This window comes from Poecilia mexicana, unplaced genomic scaffold, assembly GCF_051168715.1.
Source record: "Poecilia mexicana isolate PSO_F unplaced genomic scaffold, ASM5116871v1 scaffold_15, whole genome shotgun sequence".
Taxonomy (NCBI): domain Eukaryota; kingdom Metazoa; phylum Chordata; class Actinopteri; order Cyprinodontiformes; family Poeciliidae; genus Poecilia; species Poecilia mexicana.
In genome coordinates, this window is record NW_028263384.1 from 6,919,889 (window position 1) to 6,939,908 (window position 20,020).

Here is a 20,020-nt window from a genome sequence, read left to right on the forward strand (position 1 = left end):
CATATTCTGTACTCCCTCTAGTTTTCAACAAAGTGGGATTTTTTTATTTTTCAGCTCAGCGACCCCCCGTCGTTCACTTCAGATGGGTAAGCAATGCCTCGAATCGTTAAAGCTCTGAACCATCCTGGCATGGAGCCCTGCACCTAATATCACGCTTCACTATGTGGTCAATACTCGACAATGGTGTGAAAAAACCCAGAGTGCTCCCAGAAACACCAGAGGACATAGTTTAATTCACGCGGCCGCTCGCCGAGGTCAAAGTCAACAGGAGCAAATCAGCTCAGGTCTGGCAGACAAGTGGAAGAGCAATCATTTCAGTCAGTGAGGCTAAAAGACATTAAGTTTGAAGAAGAGCCAGATATCAAAAAGCTGCAGGCAGGAGTCCAGCTAGCTTGACAATGTTTGGATTTTGATGTTAAAAGCTGACATTGTCCAGCACTGTTTACACATTTACAGTCAGTATTAACCAGGAAATTCAGTCGAAGCAAAAGTCGGGCTGAAATGCTAAATCTTCTCTATCAGGGTTTCTGCAGGTTTCACCAACTCAAATTTAAGGCCTTTTAAGACCATTACGAATGAATTTTAAGACAGGTATCACAACAGAAATGTAAAAAAAGAACATTACATATTTTATATTGTAGTAGTGCCAAGCTTTTTTGCACAGAATGCACGCAGCATTCTATGGGTTGGCAACAGAAGTGGGGAAAACTAACGTCAACCAGCCAACAGATGAAAGTTTACAGGCAAGAAAAGCTAGGAAGCTAGCAAAGGTATATTAGCAGACAACCAGGTGTGACTTTAAGTTAAAGGGTGTAACACTATTAGGGGAAAGGATGTCCCATCCTTTCAAACTTTTTTGAAGTGAAGCAGGCTGACAGTGAACTTCAGCGCATATGCATGAGGGTGAAATGTGCGAACTTTAAGAGCTTGAACTGACGTACAGGTGACTTGTAGGCTAGTATGAGGTACGACACGACAGGCCTGCCTTTCCCTTATAAGTGAGGAAGTTAAGCTCGCGTGCTGTTGTTTTGAAATTTGTGGTTCTTCCGGTGTAGTCGCTATTGCCTCGCCGCATCGATTGATTTTAGCGGGTAGTAAGGAGCATTTGACTTAACAGAGTCGAGTTCCCGTATTCCAAAGATGTTATGAAGCTCGCCGTCTGTCAGGTCACTGGACTCGAGCTGCCTCACAGTCAAAACCGCCGTCCTCTTTTGAATATTAGAACATGACATTAAAAGATCCTGAAATAAAAACAAAGTTTAAAAAATAAGCCCATGAAATACGTTGTTCTGTTACGAAGTTGTACATATTATGCTTTCACGAACTATTAAGTTCATTTATGTAGATCAAGAGGGGAAAAGCCTGCCCTCGTGTGTTCTTTTCAGGAATTGCAACCTAGCAATCTTGTTTTTGAAGCAGACAGTATGGTGTCCCCATCCGTTTTGTGATGTCCGGTTTGAGTGGTTGCATTGCCGGTATGTATTGTGGAAGTAATTATGAGGCATTGTTTCTGTGCTAGATGTAGCTTCCTAATGTGTTATTTGACTCTATGATAAGTTTTTGTTATTGAATTTAACCGCGATTTATATGGCGTCAGTAGCATAGATCTTTACATTGATACTACTTTTATATTGAGTTTCAATATACGTTTATATTGAGTTTACTGAGAAACTCAATATAAAATTATTAAATGAATAAATTACAATGAATAAATCACAATGAAATCAATATATAAAACGAATAAACAAATCTTGAAATTAATTTAGAAAAAGAAAAATATATTTTTTAATTCATGGGGACATTTGTTTCATGACATTTATTAATAATTTATTAGTAACTATTTAATTTCAAATAAAATGGCTTTCCATATTTCTTTCAGTTATGTTTCTTATTCTCGAGAGATAATAAGAAAATAACACAGATTTCCTAACATTCTTTTGAAAAAACTGAATATTTAATGGCCAGTCTTCATTATGTTTCACAATATGCACAAACTTAATTTATAAAGGCTGAGAGCAGCACTATAAATCTCTCCATTTTATTGATCTGGTGTTGAATTATTCATTAGGTTGCTTGTTTGGAGGTCAGATGAAAAAGACAGAAAACTATTGTGGTCAATTATAGCAAAAAAAAGAAAAGAAAATCAATAGTGAAAACAGAAGTACCTGTGTGAAATGAGCTGCAACAAATGATGCTGGACACACATCACAAAGTCTTTATGTAGAAGAGCTCTATTTGTAACATTGTTTAACAATAAATTAGGCACAAGAATCAAGAGGATGTGATTCTCTTAAGGGAAATGCTCTAAATAGCCAAAAAATAATAAAATGTAAAACTGCACATATCGAAGGGGATGCTTCAGTTTCACCCAAGATACCAGATAGAAACATTGTTTTACCTTGGCTATGAAGAAATTTCAGTTGTGTTACTCTCTCCCTTGCTTGTGGTTGTCAGAAAGGTAAATATGTCCAGAAAATAAAGAGGCAGAATCATGCCTGTACAAGTATGGTGGAAAGTAGGAGGCTAATAAAAGCAGAAGAAAGTTAAAACAGAGAAACAAACATGCTGAAGACTTTGCTGAACTGAGTGCCTGATCTGAAAGAAGCAATAAAAAAAAATGGTAGATCAATACACCAAATAATTATTTTCTCCATTAGTCATCTAATGGCCAAGATAATAGTGTTTCAGATGGGACATTATTGGACAACTAATGAATTTCTGACTTCCATTATGTCTCAGATCAGATTAGATAAGAGACAGAAATGAATGTTAAAGGTTTACCCAAGTGCCTTATATTTGCTCCTAAACATCTCACATTTGATCATATAACATTCAATGCATGTTTAAAAGCAGGGAGAGAGGGAATGTCTGGAAATTGATTAACCGAATGAATGGTAGAAGTTAAAGTTCATTTCAGCTACAAGGCTGTCCAAAGTGCTTTACATCATAAAATCATAATGCAGTCACCAATTTTGAAACAAGCAATTACATTTTGTAAATGTGGAATTTATTGTGATAGGACATTTTTCCAAATCTCTTTAATCAAATTGTTTTATTGAAGAAAGCTAAAGAGACAGAACAGCAGACGTTTATAATTCTGATCTAATTCTAAAGACCGTAGAACAGCATCAGTTCTAAGCTGATGACAGATTCAGTTTCTTCTTTGGATCACTATAAAAACACCAGTGAGTTCATCTCACTTCAATTTCAACTGATTTGAACATTTGTTCTGCAGAACAGTGGAAGAGGAACCAGAACATCCAAATACAGCAACATGAATATTCAAGCAAAACTATTAGAGCCCAGAGAAGATTAGATTTTCCATTTGGGCCTTTACTGCATCTAGAAACTGTCCAAGTGCTAAAAATAAAAAAAAAAGAAAGGCCCTGAAGTTCTTTGGTTTCAGGAAAACAAGCCCTTTCAAAACCTCCCAATTATTAAGTCATTCTTCAGGTATTGGATCTTCTCCAGCAGCAAACCACACAAATTGTAATAAAGAGCAAATTTCTCTTTAATCATATCATTTTATTGAAGAAAGTCAGAGACAGAACATCAGACATTTCCATTTCTGATCTAAATCAGCATCAGTTCTAAGCAGATTCAGTTTCTTCTTTGGATCACTGTAAAGAACACACCAGTGAGTTCATCTCATTTCAATAACTAATTTGAACATTTGTTCTGCCAAACCGTGGAAGAGGAACCAGAACATCCAAATACATCAATGTGAATGTTAAAGCAAAACTATTAGAGCCCAGAGAAGTTTAGGTTTTCATGTGGAGAAATATCTTAGTGTCAAAGAATACTCCCCCCCCCCCCAAAAAAAAAAAAAAAAAAAAATCCTCCTGGAACACAAAACTACTTAAAACTACTTAAACCAGAAAAATAAATCAGAACAATGAACCCGGAGCAGCAATTGGAGACAAGAAAGTATATCTACTGGGCTGACAGAACTCTGCAGAGTTTCCTTTGCCCAAAACCCAAACTCCAGCCAGTAGTGGCTGAGTGAATGTGGTCTGGACTCTGTGGATCAGAGTCATGGAGTCAGAGACGTTACAGAAGGACAGAAGACCTGCTGTGTGATCGAGGTACACTCCTACTCTGGAGGAAACTGGACCTGAGACAGAGGTCCAGATGTTGTTGTGACCAAATGTTAAATTGGAACAATATAAAGCCCAAGATTTGTCATTAAATCCAAATCCACATGCATCTGTATTGCCTACTCTGGTGATATTTTTGTATGCAACTGCAACACAAACTTTACCGCTCCACTCCACCTCCCAGTAGCAACGTCCAGTCAGACTCTCTCTACTCAGAACCTGAGACCAAAAAGTGAATCTGTCTGGATGTCTCAAATAAGGCAGATCTTTATTCAGCAATGTCACCTTCCTGTTCCCCTCTGATAGTTCCAGACGTTCGTATGCCGTGTTTTGATCCAGACTGATTTCACAGTAATAATTCAAGAAGCCAGCTCTGGTCCTTGGTTCTGGTCCTGACAGTAGAACATCCATCTGAGTGACCATCAGTAAGACATTATCCCACGAGTCACTCTCGACTTGCTGTAGTTTATCTCTGAACTCTGTCAGAGCTGCTGTCAAGTCCTCAAAGTGTCTCAGAGGACGGATTTTGATGCTGGATGTGTGTGTAGACTCACTGAGTGCTGGCAGTGAGGAGTAGTTGAGGAGAAACTGGCCGTGATCCTCTGTGTGTGACACCTGCTCCAGCTCAACGCCTTTCCTCTTCAGCTCAGTGATCTCCTGCTCCAGCTTCTTCTGAAGATCTTTGACTCGACTCACTTCAGTTTTCTGGTGGAATCTGATCTGCTGCTTCACCTCGGAGCTTCTTCTTTGGAGGAGATGGATCAGCTGGGTGAAGACCTCGTCATTCTCCTCCACTGTTTTATCAGCAGAGTGATTGATGGCCTCCACCTCCTGTTGAAGCAGCTTCACATCATTCTCTTTGTCCCAGATCATCTGGTGGATGTTTCCTTGTCTGTCCTCCAGATCTCTCTGCCTCTCAGCCCTTTCTGCTGCAGCTGATACCGTGTCGTGATAACCATGTTCACCCATTAAACAGAAAGCACATATACTCATCTTATCGGTACGACAGAAGAGCCTCATCGCCTCACCGTGACGAGAGCAGATGTTCTCCTGGAGGTCTCTGGCCGGCTGCACCAGCTTGTGTTTCCTGAAAGGAGCTGAACGATAATGAGGCTGAAGGTGTTCTTTGCAGTAAGAGGCCAGGCAGACTGAACAGGACATGATGGCTTTCAGTTTTCTTCCACTGCAGACATCACAGGCCACATCTTCAGGTCCAGCATAGCAGTGATCAGCAGCAGCAGCTTGGAGTCCAGTCTTCTTCAGCTGCTCCACTAAAGCTGCTAGCATGATGTTCTTCTTTAGCACAGGCCTCGGTGTGAACGTCTCCCTGCACCCAGGGCAGCTGTGGATTCCCTTCTGATCCTCTGCATCCCAGTGGGTTTTAATACACTTCATACAGTAGCTGTGTCCACAGGGAATAGCCACTGGATCCTTCAGTAGATCCATACAGATGGAACAGGAGAAGGTTTCTCTGTCCAGATGACTCTGCTCCATCGCTGCTCTCAGTCACAGTGGCTGTGTTAGTTTCACTTTCTGAATGCAGAAACTGCTTTGAGCTCTGATAAGTGCAGAGAGGCAGCTGCCAATCAGCTTCAAGGTGTGTTTAAGAGCAGAGAGGACAGGGATGGACACAGATTAACTTAATGAACGATTTACAAGGGAATCTGGTTGCCCTTTTTAATTAGTGAGGAAACAGCAGCAGCAATAAAAATGTAAAATCAGCAACCTTAGAATAGAAATTTTCCAAAAAAAGTACACATAATAATTTTGAAGACTGACAGTAAACCTATTAGAAAATGAAGAACTAATACAAGAACAAAATAATGTCAATAATATGTATTTTCCAACAGTGTAGTTAAGATCTGCCCTGAGAAAATGTCAACTTCAGAAAATGATCAAATCTATTATGTAAGTGAATTTAGTGAATATTCAATGTTAATCTTATTTGATTTATATAATAAAGCATGGGAATGTGGAACATTACCTAAAAGACATTACCTGGAAAGGATTGTGATGGAGCCTGTCAATAATTTGATTAATTTATTTTTTGTTAATTTATTAATGTTACAGATCCAAGATAATGTGAATGGTAGATCTATTGTTATTTATTTTTTGTGCTTAGACCAGGGGAGCCCAAAGTCGGTCCTGGAGGGCCGGCATCCTGCATGTTTTAGTTCTCTCCCTGGTTTAACGCACCTGCATCAAATGATGGCTCGTTAGAAGCCCTAAGAGGAATATTGACAAGCTGAAAAGGTTGTTACTACCACCAGGGAGAGAACTAAAATGTGCAGGATGCCAGATCTAGAGGACTGACTTTGGACACCCCTGGCTTAGACCCTCCTCCTTGTCAGTCAGCCTCCTGCTGTGATTAACAAGCAGAAGCAGCTGCTGTGGTTGATCTAATTGTTTGGTGAAGGAGTGAGAAGCGAAACAGCTAAATTAAGATTTATATTAAAATTTTTGTATGAAGCTAACTCGGATAATATTTTTGTTATTTCTTTAAGTAAAGTAAACTCTCTGCGAGTGATTTTTATTTTGAGTGAGTCGAAAACCTCCTCCTGAAAAGCTACTCTGGCATTTTTATTTTTGGTCCTTATTAAGAGTAGCCACAACAGACAGGGATCAGTCGTCCGTCTTCTCATTGCTCATTGTCTCCACATTTTCAGAAATTCTTCCTCAGATTTCTAAGGCAAATGCTCCTTACTGTCAAAAAAACATGAAAGCATAAGAAACCTTTTTGCATTAACTATCTACATAATATTGCTGCATGAGTGTACTAATGAAAAAGGCCATCGACGAGTAAATATAATGTGAATGCAGAGAGCATTATGTAGATGCTTTCAGACCCTCACTGTGCACAAATTGGTCCCAATTAGGGAGAAAAAGTTTTCAAACTATTTAATTCTATCCTAACTTTCTGTGTTTTGACCAAATGCAAACACTTAGCATCAGGGGCAGGGTGTAGAGGGGAAAAGTGATGACAATTCTAGGGGCCCTGACCAACAGGGGGCCCTCCACAATTTAATTATTTATTTTTTGTTCATAGAAATAAAAAATAATAATAAAAAATCGGGGCCCTGTCAATTACAAAATTGATCATATTGTATTTTCAAAGATTGTTTTTAGCAGTAAAAATTTAATATTCCCACTCCCAGATCATAAAACACACATCCATATTTGTCCTGAATCCCCCACAAACTCATTCGCTCTTTTTGTTCAAGTGTGAACGACTGTCATGTAACAGATATGCGTCTCCGAGTTCCTGTGGATTTTTGTCATTAAAGTCTCTTTATGGCAGGAAAGCACTTGGTGTGATGGTGGTGAGTGAACTCCCTCTCTCCGTGCCTCAGCCTCCCACCGTCTCCTCTTTCTCCTCAGTCTGCGGAGAGCAGCCGTGCAGACGGCAGCCTGCGAGGTCTCACCAGGGTTTCAGCGAGCGACGAAGACCCTTCTGAGAGAGCAGAGAGGGAGAGCAGATCAACGCTGCAGCTTCCCTCCACTTCATCATGGACCTGTGGACTAGCCGAGCATGGGGAACAACCACAAGGCTCGTCCTGATGCTCGTCAGCTGGTGTGTGAACATAAATGCAGGTGAGCCCAAACATCTCGGACTCTGAGCTGTTGTTTAATTTATTTCAGCCGCAGAAAATGATTTGTTCCAGGGCTTTTTCAAACTTTTTTCTTTTGTGTTAATATTGAAGATTCGGCTCTTCAAACCAACAATTAATAAGCTCTTCAGAATTTCTATATGTTGAACTTGAATCCTTTGTTTCCTGAAAGGGAAACATGAGAAATGAGTTTATTTTATTTATATTTTTTTAGTTTTAATGCCTATTTAATTTTAAGCAGTTTGGAAAAAAAGAATGTGCAAGGATATTAACAGAGCCACAATAATTCGTCAGTCGTCAAAAACAACAGGAGCTGATGTGACCTGACTCACATTTTCTTTTACAATATGTTGATGTGCCATCTAATATTTGATTGTTGAAAAACAGGAATCTCATAAATGTGAAATGCAAATAAGAAATTATTTTAGGCACCTCTTCCAGCATATGCAGGATGCATATGCTGCATATGCATCTTCTTTGAAAAGATGTTCCTTCCATAAATGTGAATTTGGATTTAAATTTGAAAAATTGTCCACGTGATTGAAAGCTTATTGTAAATAAACCCATAGTGACGTTTGGTTAGGACACATTTGAATGGAAAGGACAAACACTGATTTTTAAAACATTTCTAGAGTCCGTTACGGATCCCTACTTGTTATGGATATTATTGACATTTTGGATCAATTCACCCACCTCTATTTAGAAGTAAAAAAAACAACAACAAAAAGGAGGTTGGTAGCAACATGGCGACATCTTCATGAGTTGGTCATGAAGTGTGGAAAATTTGGTCTCGACAAGGCAGTTGATAGTTGTGTGGAGAAAGTTCTGCTTTATAGCTCAGACTAGCCACATCCAAACCTCATCTACTCAGATGAAACAGAACATGTCATAATTATGAGGCAGGACATTAGCTTCAGAAGATGTTTTGCCTTCTCACACAACTCTCTTGACAGTGGTGATGTTGTTTTCTCGCCGTCTCTGCAGTCCTTCGCTGAAACGCCAGTTCCTCTCTCGACTGATGCGGAGTCGGTGAAGTGTGTGTTTTAGTCACAAGCTAATGACGGATGATATCACAGCTTTTCTAACCTCTGTCTATGTGTGGGTGTGCGTGTGAGGTGTTCTCTTGTGAGTGGAGTGTTGACATCTTCTGATAAGTGAATAGCAGTGTGTGAACATGATAAAAGGTGTTAGTTGTGTTTGTACTCATATGAGCCGTGGTGTGTGTTCAGATATGAGTCACCATTTGTAGAGGATAAGAGATGTTCATAAAGTAAAGTGGTTTAAGCTTTTCTAACATTTACCATGTCACAGCAACAAACCTCCGTGTGAATTATTAAGATTTTATATGGTTGACCAACACAACATATTGAAATTTTTTTGTCTGCAAACTGTTGTGTTCAGGGATGTGTACAGACAGACACTAGGTGGTGGTAGAGTGCCTGTCCTTTTTCAGCTAATCAAAAAGTAGCCTTCTGAAATCTTTTGCTGTGTGTGGCCTGTATTAAATCTCACACTACTAAGGCAGCTGTCATACTTTTTTCATACATTTTTTTTCATACTTGGGGACCTCCCCCCAAAACGTCTGTGCAGACCTCTGGTTGTGTTGCATATGAGGTATGTGTTTTTCTGATTTTATTTATTCTCATCTAATGAAAGAGCAGCGCCTCGTATGGCTTTAGTTTCAGGGACCTGTCTACCCGTTTGTTATGTTGTTTGTTTGTCTTTGAGCTGCACTAATGCAAATGTTGTATGATGTCAATAAAGTCTTATTCTGGTTTACATTGGGATTATTTAGATAAACTCTGTCAGATATTTAGACGGTAACTTAAATGTTAAAAGATTAAAAGGTAACTTAATATTTTCATCTGGTAATATCGGCCTGCCTGTGTTGGACCTTTGGTTAGGTCTAAGGTACAGGCTGGGACATAACCTACATTCATCAATGGTTAAGGGTGACCAAGAAATGGTGAATTTGGTTTTAAAATGTTTATCTCGGTCATCGGAGACCTAAAATTTGAAAAATAGTTGACATCTCTGGTTCTTCTAAGTTCTTTCTTCTTCGCAGGTTAATGATTCACACAATGGATAGCTGTCCTGGTAGCGTGTTCTCCCACTTGATATGTTTGCAGTTTTTCATATTGTTTCCATTATCAGTCTACAGAACTCTGTGAGTTGTTCAAAGCTTAGTTCATAACCTGAACCTGTTAGCTGCAATTGAAGTCTGTAAAGGGTATTGGAATAAAAGGGAGCTGAATTATTAGGCTGCCATACCTCTGTAAGAAAAATTACATTGAAGATTTTTATTGTGATATGATGAAATATCAAGTGATAAAAGATTGTTAACATGTCAGAAAGTGCCGCGTCATGATGGGCAGACTTCTTTTGTTGAATAGCGGGTTTTAGATGCCATTGTGTGCTTTTGGAAGCACTTTTCAGATAGAGAAAATTTGAGTGCGATGTTGTGAAATTGTCAGATAAAACCTCGCAATTGTCAACAAAAGCATGATGGAAGCTTTCAATTAAATTTAACAAAAACAAAAAGTAGTTTACAGTAAATTCCTTCCAAAATTGTCATTTTTCCCCCCCAGGAAAAACAAAACTGTGCAAAACAAATCTTGTCTGTAACAAAACCGAAACCTACCACATGGCTTCTTATTATAGCTTGCACACAGGCGGGGGCTGATAGCTCCTGCATTTCTGTCTGCAAAGCCACACAGCCTTCAATGTGAAGATGATGAATGTTTTATGAGACACGGGAGCTTGAGGTGGCACTGGCAGAGATAAAAAGTTGGAAGAAGCTAAATAGAGGCTCTGATTTTGCTTTCAGTGTCATTTGTAAAGATTTGTGTTCAGACAAGTTAAGCTGCTGAAGTCAAGGCAATCTAAGCGTAGCTGGGAGGATGAACTAGCTTCAATCAGGAAGGAGTCTGGAGTTACTTGCTAAACGTTAATGAGGTGCATTTTGAGAAGAGAAGTCTGGTTCATTTTTTTGGGCAAACTTTCCCAGTGCTTTCCCAGGTTGCCACAGTCATCACTCAGTTCTATATGAGTAAAAACACAACTGGGGTATCCAGTTTTCACACCATTCAGGGAGGAAGGTCCTGTTTCCAGAAACAAACGTTTCTTTGTACCAAGATGGGTTGAGAGCTCATTCGGCAACGAGGACATTTTTACGTCAAAGCAAGATAAAAGCCAGATTGTATATTTAAAATAAAGACAAAGATCTTCCTTTTTGGAGATAAAGTTGAAGTTTTTTGGTCAGAAGACAGTTGCTACGTTTGGAGGGAAAAAATGAGCAAATCTAAGAACATCTTTTCCATTTCTGCAGTAGGACCATGTTGTGAGGGTATTTTGTTGCATCAGAGACTGGTGCATATAGAGGAATAGAGGAATGAACAATACTGTGTGTGAAAATATTGAAGGAATATCTTGATTTTGCACACTGTGTGTAAATATCTGTCTTCAAAACAAGAAAAACATGATGCAGTCTATGAATGGAAATTGATCCCCCCCAAAAAAATTATTATTATTTTTTGTAAATAGTGCAACTGTTTTCTCTGATTCTCTGAGCTGGAATTAGATCAGGTCATCCTGAATGCAGTTCAAGTGTCATTAGTCTCCAGGCCTTCAGCTGACGCTGAACATCACAGAGCAAAAGCTGAATAAAAGCCAACAATTTGGGATGCAGCAGAGATGGTATCTGACAGGTGATTTAATGAGTCTCCCAATGAGTCAGACAACGGAAAACATGAGTGAAAACCTGCAGTGTGAACAGATTGTTACTGAAACCTTCCCAACCCCAAACTCCTACAAAGATGTTTAGTTCAAAGGAAATATTGTGAGATGTCTAAAACTATTGTAGCGACGCGATTATGCCAGCTTTTGTTATGATCGACCTTCACTGTCCTTGAAAGGTAGAGACGGAAAACAATGAATAAGCTATGAACCTTTAAGTTCAAATATCTAAACTATGAAATAACAAAACAGAATGTAGTCTTTAAAAGCAGTGATAACAGGGCTGCATTAGCAATGCTTATCATAAGTGCCTAGGTATGTGAATCAATCCTCTAAGGTTTTATGAATAAAATACATGAAACCCCCATCACATATTTTTTTGACAAAGATGTGCTTCCTAGCAAAATTTTCTGATGGACCTGATACAGAACATCTATTTTAAATTCCAGATAATCTAATCTGTCGCAAATTATTTCTGCTACAGCCATTTACAATAAAGACGAATACATATGCGACATATGTGGCGTTGTAATTGAGTTTCCCTAAGTACTACTCAAATGATTCCTATAAAATGGCTGAACATTAAAAAAGGCAAACGTTTCCGCAATTGGGCAGGAACCGTCGACTGAGGGTGCCAGCCCTCGAGGACCGACTTTGGGCACCCCTGGTCTTATGTTTTGGGTTTTTTTACACAATGGACACAAAGTGTGAGATGAGTCACCAATAAGAAAGCCTGTCCCAACCCATAGTGCTGCCCTTTTCTACTCAGTAATGTTCCTTACTTAGGCCTGCTAGCTAGAGAGCATATTTATCTGGAGGTTGAAGACGAGGCTTTGGCATGCTAATTCCTGGCGGTGTACCAGGATGGCATAGGGGAAATGGGCTATGTCCCAATTCAGCGGCTAAGTTCTTCATCGAGCTCGAAGACCGGAGTTGTGTGGCTGTGACTTGGGACGGTGTAGCCTTTGGATTTACTCCTGACCTTACATGACGTTTGTCCTGTTGCCTAACATGGAGGGCTAGAAGTCTCACCTCACTGGAGGATAAGGAGCCAGAGCCGGTCTTTGAGATGAGCAGTACCCGCTAGAAATAGCTACTTCTATAAACAGTTTGAGTTAGTATGTAAATAAAGTGTTAGTTGGATAGAACACACATTCTAAAAAGTGACAAAACTAAGGTGGGTGTCTTTCCCCTTTTCGCTCAAGAACTTAAGAGGTGCAAAATGTCAGTAAGATTCTCATTACTTCAGCAGGTGAGGTTTGAGCTTTCTCTCCCGGCCGCAGCAGGGCGTCTCCGTTTGCTGTTGCTGTAGGGTGAATGTTAAACCAGCAGAAACTATGGGAACGTGCAGCTGGGTTAGTGAAGGAAAGTTTGGAAAGCAGGTAAAAGAGCAATGACTGGAGTCTCACATATAAACCTCTGTCTTGCATGCACACTTCACGAGTTGCCAGATAATTTCTGAAACACAAATGAAGTAAAATTTCAGTTCTAGATTATCTTGAGTTTATCCCCTCTGGATTTTTGCCTTATTAAATCACCCTGTTGTCAAGTTAGTGCCTTTGTGACAAAGAATTCATGCTCTCTATTTTTGCATCACATCTTCAGAATCGATTCTATATTTCTAAAATTCGCCACCACACCGAGGGGTCATGACCTTTACTAAAGAAAGCAGAGTGAATGTGCTGTGGCATACATGAGACGTGGATTCTTTTATTCAAGTTCACCAAGTTCTTGAAAGAAACTGATATGTTCTGATATTTTTGATTCATAAAGAATCATGCTTCCAACATCCCAGATCTGTGTCGTCCACTGAACACTGAGCTGAACACGTGTGAGCTCGGAGTCGTGCTGTGACTTTTGAGAAATAGTATTCAAATTTAACGACTATCCAGAATGTCACCAATGAAACTCTGTGATTTTGTCAAACATTTTCTTATGTTTTTTTTTTTTTTTTTTGTGATTCTCAGAAACGTGTCACAGGCCACTGGTATCGAGTTTATCACCGTCGTCATTCAGAAGCTCCTCGCAGCTGTCCAGCAGTCACGGGCCGGGTTTTGCTAAATTAAACCGAAGAGAAGGTGAGTGACATCACTGCAGCCATTGTGCTGTAAATTATATCACGGTGTGATTATTAGCTATTAGCGCTTTAGCGGAAGTATGCCCACCAATGATGGCTAATCTATCACATCGTAATGTAGAGCCTCACTGGACAAACAACTCTGATACCTAAAAGGTTAACCTAATGGTGCATTCACACCAAACGCGTTTGACACTTCAAGTTCGACAAGTGTGCACTTTGAATGCAGATGCTTGGCATTCTACATCCAGCGTTTTGTGCGTCTGGTTTACGTCCAAACTCTATGTGGCAGCGCGTCAGGTCTTGACGTGTCAAATGCTCCAAACGGTTCAAATCTTGCTGCACTAGGCGCTCAAAACACGCCTCAATGTGCCTCCACATAGACTTTGAATGTAAACCAGATGCACCCGACACTCAAAACATGTATGGTGTGAACGCACCATAACATGATTTTGGTCATGCAGACAGACAGGGAGCAACCTTTTATGCACATAAATGTGCAGCTAACATAATTCCTGACAGACCTTTGGAGGTTTTTTGAACCGAGTCTACCTGACTGTCAGGTTTGAAGGCATCCTAAAATTTTTGTTATGTCAACAAAAGTAGAAACTTTGAATGTACTTTTAGATCAATTCAAATACTAAGTTCAAGTAAGTTCAAGTACTTGAAATCCAAGTACTAACTCCTTTCCAAAATGACTTTTCAACACTTTCACAGATGCAGCAAAAGGATAAAATTTTGCCAGTAGTTTAGAAGCGACGTACCAATAATGCTACAGAAACTCAGGATGTAAATCACTTGTGCTGTTTAAAGCCGTGCATATAAATTACTGACACAACTCAGTGGGTTGCTGTCCTCAAGCCAACCTCATACTCCTCCGCTCTGTAGGGTGCTGACATCTCGCACTGTGCTGAAAGGGAACGTGCTGAGATTAAACATAGTTTAGGCTTAGCTCGACATCATAATACCAAAATGATCACAGAGAATTTTTTCTTTCTGTTTAAGAGGAAACAGACAAACCCTCAGATATGTGCTGAGCAAAATAACCCTCCCACCCACTCGTAGTCCTGTTGTCACATGTAACATTTAGGAGTTTCATTATCAATAAATAATTGCTGCCTATTGCATCCTTCACTACACAAGCTCTTTTAAATTCCCAGTGTGTTTGCAGTGGTTGTGCAGAGAATCCGCCTGCTGTTTCTGCTCCACTGACCATGACACGTCGCACCATGTGATGAGCTTCACTTGGATTTAAATTAGCCAACTCTTCATGATTTTGATTAGAGGTGGGTGGGGGTAAGGTTCCTTATTTATGCTGCGGCTTATGTTTGGAAAACTGATAAATAATACACTAGACATGTTTTTGCTGATTCAATTTAGAACACCAACAAAGGCGCTCTGAAGCCTCTGTATACTTTATCATTGGGATTGATAAAGTATACGATGTGTGTTACAAAGAAATAAGCTAGTTGGTGTTGTTGGAGTTGTTGTTTATTTATTGCCTGGTGATTTACCAGTTAATCTGGAAACAAAATAAACCAAAATTGCAATACTTAGTATCGCATAATATTCAAATAATCACAAACTTAAATCACAGATTTAGACCTTTAAAGTAAACCACATGAGCATATCACCACCGAAGTTATGCTAGATGTGTCTAACACAAATTAGAAGCTCTTATACTATACAATACATTAGCATTATACCATAACTGTGCAGTAAAAAAGAGCTAGCATTGAGACCGTGAGATCACTAAAATTTTCATTAGCTTAAAGCTAATCTGCTAAAACACTCATCTAGTACAAAATACACCTTTCTCAGTAGTTTATCTCATTCAAACTCAATTCATGTTAAAGAACTTTTGCTCGCGTCCTCTAATGACGACATAAACTACTTCCGGTCTGCCATCAACTTGCTTCTGGTTTTCAGTCACTTCTACCAATGTAAATAAACTAATGGACTGAATAATCTTGAAAATATCCTTAGTGGAAGTAGTAGTGTTAATTTTTATTGGATGTTTCCCTGGCATAGAACTGGACACAATGGAGAGTCTTTTAATTTTAGTAGGGTTGAGGTAAGATCCATTTCAGTAGCCTAATCTTAGCCTGTTTCATTCCAAATCCAGTTTTCCGTGTCGGGTTAGTATCCTGTTGGATCACTCAACTGTCCCAAAGTCTCAGCTACATTACTGTGGATTTATGGCATTAAAAGAACTTGGAGGAGTTAACTTTGACATGAAGGAGCTTTCTTTTTGTCACATAAGCCAAATTTTTATTTGTAAAAGCAATTAGAAGGGTAGGACAATCACAGGGTGAATACCTTTTACAGACAACACTTCTTATTTTGAAGATTAGTTGACTCTTCAAATATGAAGAGCAACATTTTTTTTCCCTTCGAAATAGTCATTTTGCGATGTCAATTTAATTCTAGAGTACAATAGGAACTGAGCTACAGGCAATTCACGATAGCCTTGGTCTTCCTTGAAACATGACTGCCCTTGGAGTAATGGCAAGCTTTCAAAGAGTCAATATCATTGATCGATGCTGCTGTGTCTGCTTCAGCGCTAACAATCATCAAAACCAAATAGTGGACCACTAGGATCAACTGGGTAGAGACACACTAACAGCCATCAACCAATCTATTACATAGTGGACCACTGGGTTGAGACGAATGGAAGTAAACAAAGTTACTCTTAGAAAGATGTTTACTTTAAGAGGTAATTAAGTAGTAAGACTTGATTACATGTTTGTGTCTACATGAGCAGGAACTCTGTCATGCCAGTAAGTAAAAGAGTTTTAAATGTAGTTGCTGACGTACAATTGAGTGTTATCAGGTTAACCTAACACTAACAGGCATAATTGTCTACAACAAATGAAGTTTTCTTTCAGCACCAGCCAGCTTCTGGTTCCTTTGGTAATTTGCTCACTGATTTTATTTGCAAATTCTTTTAGTCCCAGATTTTTCATTCAACACAAACAAGGACTGATGAAATGAAATAAAAGGAAAATCCAATAAACTAAAGCAAAGTCATATGTTGTTCTCCATACAGTTTTGTTTGTGTTGCTGTTTAAAATGCTGAACTTTTGACCTCTGATGTATTATTTTCAACTAACATAATTCATCACTAACTGTAACTATACAGTGCATTATATTGACATATATTAATATTACGTTATTTCGCCAAGTTAACATTCAATGAAAAGATTCCATTTCAAAGAGTCTGCCACAACATGAAACATCACAGCTGTGAAATGATACAATAAACATTCCCAGGAGTGAGGTTTGAAACACAACATTGATCATCCCTATTTGTATGCCACTGGCTGAAATATGTTTTCATATGCCTCAGTAACTTCCATTCAAACATGAAGCAGTGAAAATTGTTTTGAAACATTAAAAAAAAAACATAAATAATCTTTATAGTAAAAACTACTGAATATTTAACTTGACATTATTCAGATGTACAAATGCAACTGAAGTGGAAAAATATCTTTAAAATGTATTGTTTCAGTGTATTTCTAGGACAAGGGTCTCTGCAACCTTAGAAACCTAAAGAGTCTTTTTGCTCACAGGACAACCAAATAAAATGTTTAAAAGTGTAACATGACTTTTTGAAAAAAGAGCACTTTTTCACCCAAATACCTCCTTTAGGAAATTTCTTATCATTTTTAAACAGCTAGCGTTTTGCTTCCATTTCTAGGATTTAAAATAAAGATGAACATAAAAGAGATTTCAACCTAATGACAATGAAAACAGATTGGTGCTGGTACTTTAAATGTTATTCTTTGTATAAAATTCAATGAAAACATTGCAGGGAATTTTTGAAAAACAGATAATTAAAAACCCATTTTTGTTATGTCTATATCAGATATAGACATAAAACATATTGAAAACATGAACTGAGTCCTTTTAATTTTTAGCCAAAGTTATTAAAGGGGCAGTATTATGTAAAATGTACTTTTTTTCTAGCTTTGCAACATATGATAATGTTATTCCTTCATCAAAAATATACCTGCTGTGTTGCCTCATTGGTGACGTGTGTCTGGGATCCTTTAATCTCCGTGGCAACCATTCAGCTCTCCAAAACACCTGGGTGGACGTAGGTCCGCCTTTGAGATGAAACTGCTCTTCAGAGTTACATTTTCCGAGCTTCCACCTTACACAGCACCCCTCTCTCATAGCTCCACTCCTTTGCTCCTTCAGACTAGCCAGCAGCAATTAGCAAACACCTGGTGGAGCTGTGCATCTGCTGAGCTCATTATGGGAGCTACTTCTCAGTGCAACTCTGGTAAAAACACCGAAGGGTTAATAGTGGAGCCGTTGTGATGACTTCCTGAAGACAGGTTCAGAAAGAGACGGAGGCCTAACTTCAAGGCATTAAACTGCAAAGTAAAATTTCTCTTAAGTCATATTTCATATATATACAGAATTTTTATAATAGCTGAGGGTAACATAGATACTTGACTGTGCTAAATGACACTATGTGATTGGAAAACATGTAGTACTGCACCTTTAAAGATACTTTTGTTGTTTCATTTTCTGCCTTTCACCTTTGATTAGCCACACGCATTATTTAGTATTCAGAAAGTTCACAAAGCAGTTCCACCCCAATACAATTAGTAGGAGAATCTCAGCACTTCAAAGATCTGTCCTTCACCAATATGCAGCCGACAATGTTCATGCAGAGGAAACAATAGTAAACATGTACATGGCCAGGACAAACGTTTTCAGCTTTTACCACCTCATCTTCACTCATTATGTTGAGAAATAACAGATTTTTCTCACTTGCTTAGATAGATTCTTCCCTCTCTTGTTTCTGCTGCAGGTGCTGGAGGCTGGTCTCCTCTCAATTCAGACAAATATCAGTGGTTGGAGGTCGACCTGGGTGGGCGGACGCACATCACATCTGTTGCTACGCAAGGTCGCTATGGGAGCTCTGACTGGCAAACGGCCTACCAGCTGATGTTCAGCGACACGGGACACAACTGGAGACAGTACCGATGGGAAGGACACATAGGGGTGAGTTTATTGTTGTAAAGCAGTGTTTCTCAAAGCTTTTCAGACTGAGGAACACTTAACTCATTTAACAAACACCCATGGACCACCTAGCTTGAAATTGCCCCCGAGATAACACAATATCTTAATATATCCACCTGAAATGAAAATATTAGCCTTTTAACACACTTACTGTCACGAACATGTCTACACAGAGCATTTTGAGTTATTTACAGATTTTGAAAGTGTCGATTCTAAGCTTTCCAATTACGTCAACCACATGGAAATAATAATAATAAAAAAGTTGTTCTTTACAACCAAGTGTTCTGTGCATTAATAACATTTAGGCCTATTTGTCATTTAGAAGCACAGTTAAAGATAAATAGACTTGAGTTGCTGTGGAAGAAACAAAAAAATATTCTTCTGCACCATTAAACATAAAAAATATACACTTATTTATTATTTGTATTTGATTCATTTAATCATTTTTAAATTAATAATAATAACAACTGTTTTTGACGTGTGAGCAGAGCATCATAAGCAAGCAAAAAGTCATAAAAAAAATAAAGAGCTGTTCCGAAGAATCAAATCGCTGGTGAACGACACGTCAACACTCTCAGCTGCTATGACTTGGCTTCCTCTGATATAAGTAGTTTATTATTTTCTTTCTACCAGTATCTTCAGTTTTTCTTTTGAGTAACCGAGTCTTAAGCCATTTATTCATTATTAATTTTAAACACAACCAAACGGTCGTTTATATGCAGTACCCTGCAGACCATTAGGGGGCGCCTGGGGACCACAGTTTGAGAAAGATTGGTCTTTCTCAAATCACAGTCTTTCACTACTATTCTAACAGCTACAATAATTGTTAGTGTTTGGAAAAAAATACATTTGCAACTGGGACTAAACTTTTTTTTTTTAAATCACCGATGATATGGGTAATTTTCAAAAATGCTAATTAATTTTACATTAGAAAATTATGATGAAAAAAAATTAAATGAAAAAAAGTAAAACCAATATATTGTCTTGCAGTGTTCTACAATGAAATTGCAATTTCATGTTTCACTAATAAGATGGAACATTTTAATTTTAATTATTGATTAAATGTAAAGAAAGTAATCATGCATAAGCTAGTTTTTGTCTCTGCTGCAGTTGGATGACAGCAGAAAAAGAACAAACCAAAACAACTGCTGTAGGAACTTTACAGTAAAGACGTGTCAAAAATCAGGTCACGATGGAGTTGATTCTGCACAGGATTTGGTAGAAGTAAGTGAATGAGCAAACTGCCAGATTCCTGTGGGGTCCATGTCGCTATATCAGTGGCAGTCCCAGCCTGTTTGTTGCCCTGGGCGAACCACCGCTGAATTAACTTTGTAGCATAGACTATGAAAGATGAGCTCAATACTTATGTGTGCTGGCGACTGCATGAGAGGAACAGGGACAGCTGACGATCTCTCCTGCAGCATATTGATATAAATCCACGGGGTGCCTTAAAACAACTGAAGCGC

At 38.7% G+C, this 20,020-nt stretch overlaps 2 protein-coding genes across 2 annotated transcripts in view; one reads left to right on the forward strand and one right to left on the reverse strand.

Annotated features, from left to right (window-relative positions):
* Positions 1-3,504: 3,504 nt before the first annotated feature.
* LOC106913445 (tripartite motif-containing protein 16-like) lies at positions 3,505-5,676 on the reverse strand. The gene has a single exon (XM_088013211.1). The coding sequence runs from the start codon at positions 5,589-5,591 to the stop codon at positions 3,888-3,890; it is 1,704 nt and encodes a 567-aa protein (XP_087869337.1). The 5' UTR covers positions 5,592-5,676; the 3' UTR covers positions 3,505-3,887.
* Positions 5,677-7,386: 1,710 nt separating this feature from the next.
* Positions 7,387-20,020, forward strand: part of LOC106913809 (contactin-associated protein-like 4) — a 42,118-nt gene continuing 29,484 nt past the window's right edge. The window contains exons 1-3 of the mRNA XM_014980253.2: positions 7,387-7,688; positions 13,408-13,518; positions 18,343-18,536. Of these exons, the coding sequence (XP_014835739.2) occupies positions 7,604-7,688; positions 13,408-13,518; positions 18,343-18,536 (390 nt within the window). The 5' untranslated portion in view covers positions 7,387-7,603. The remainder of the gene's footprint in view (positions 7,689-13,407; positions 13,519-18,342; positions 18,537-20,020) is intronic.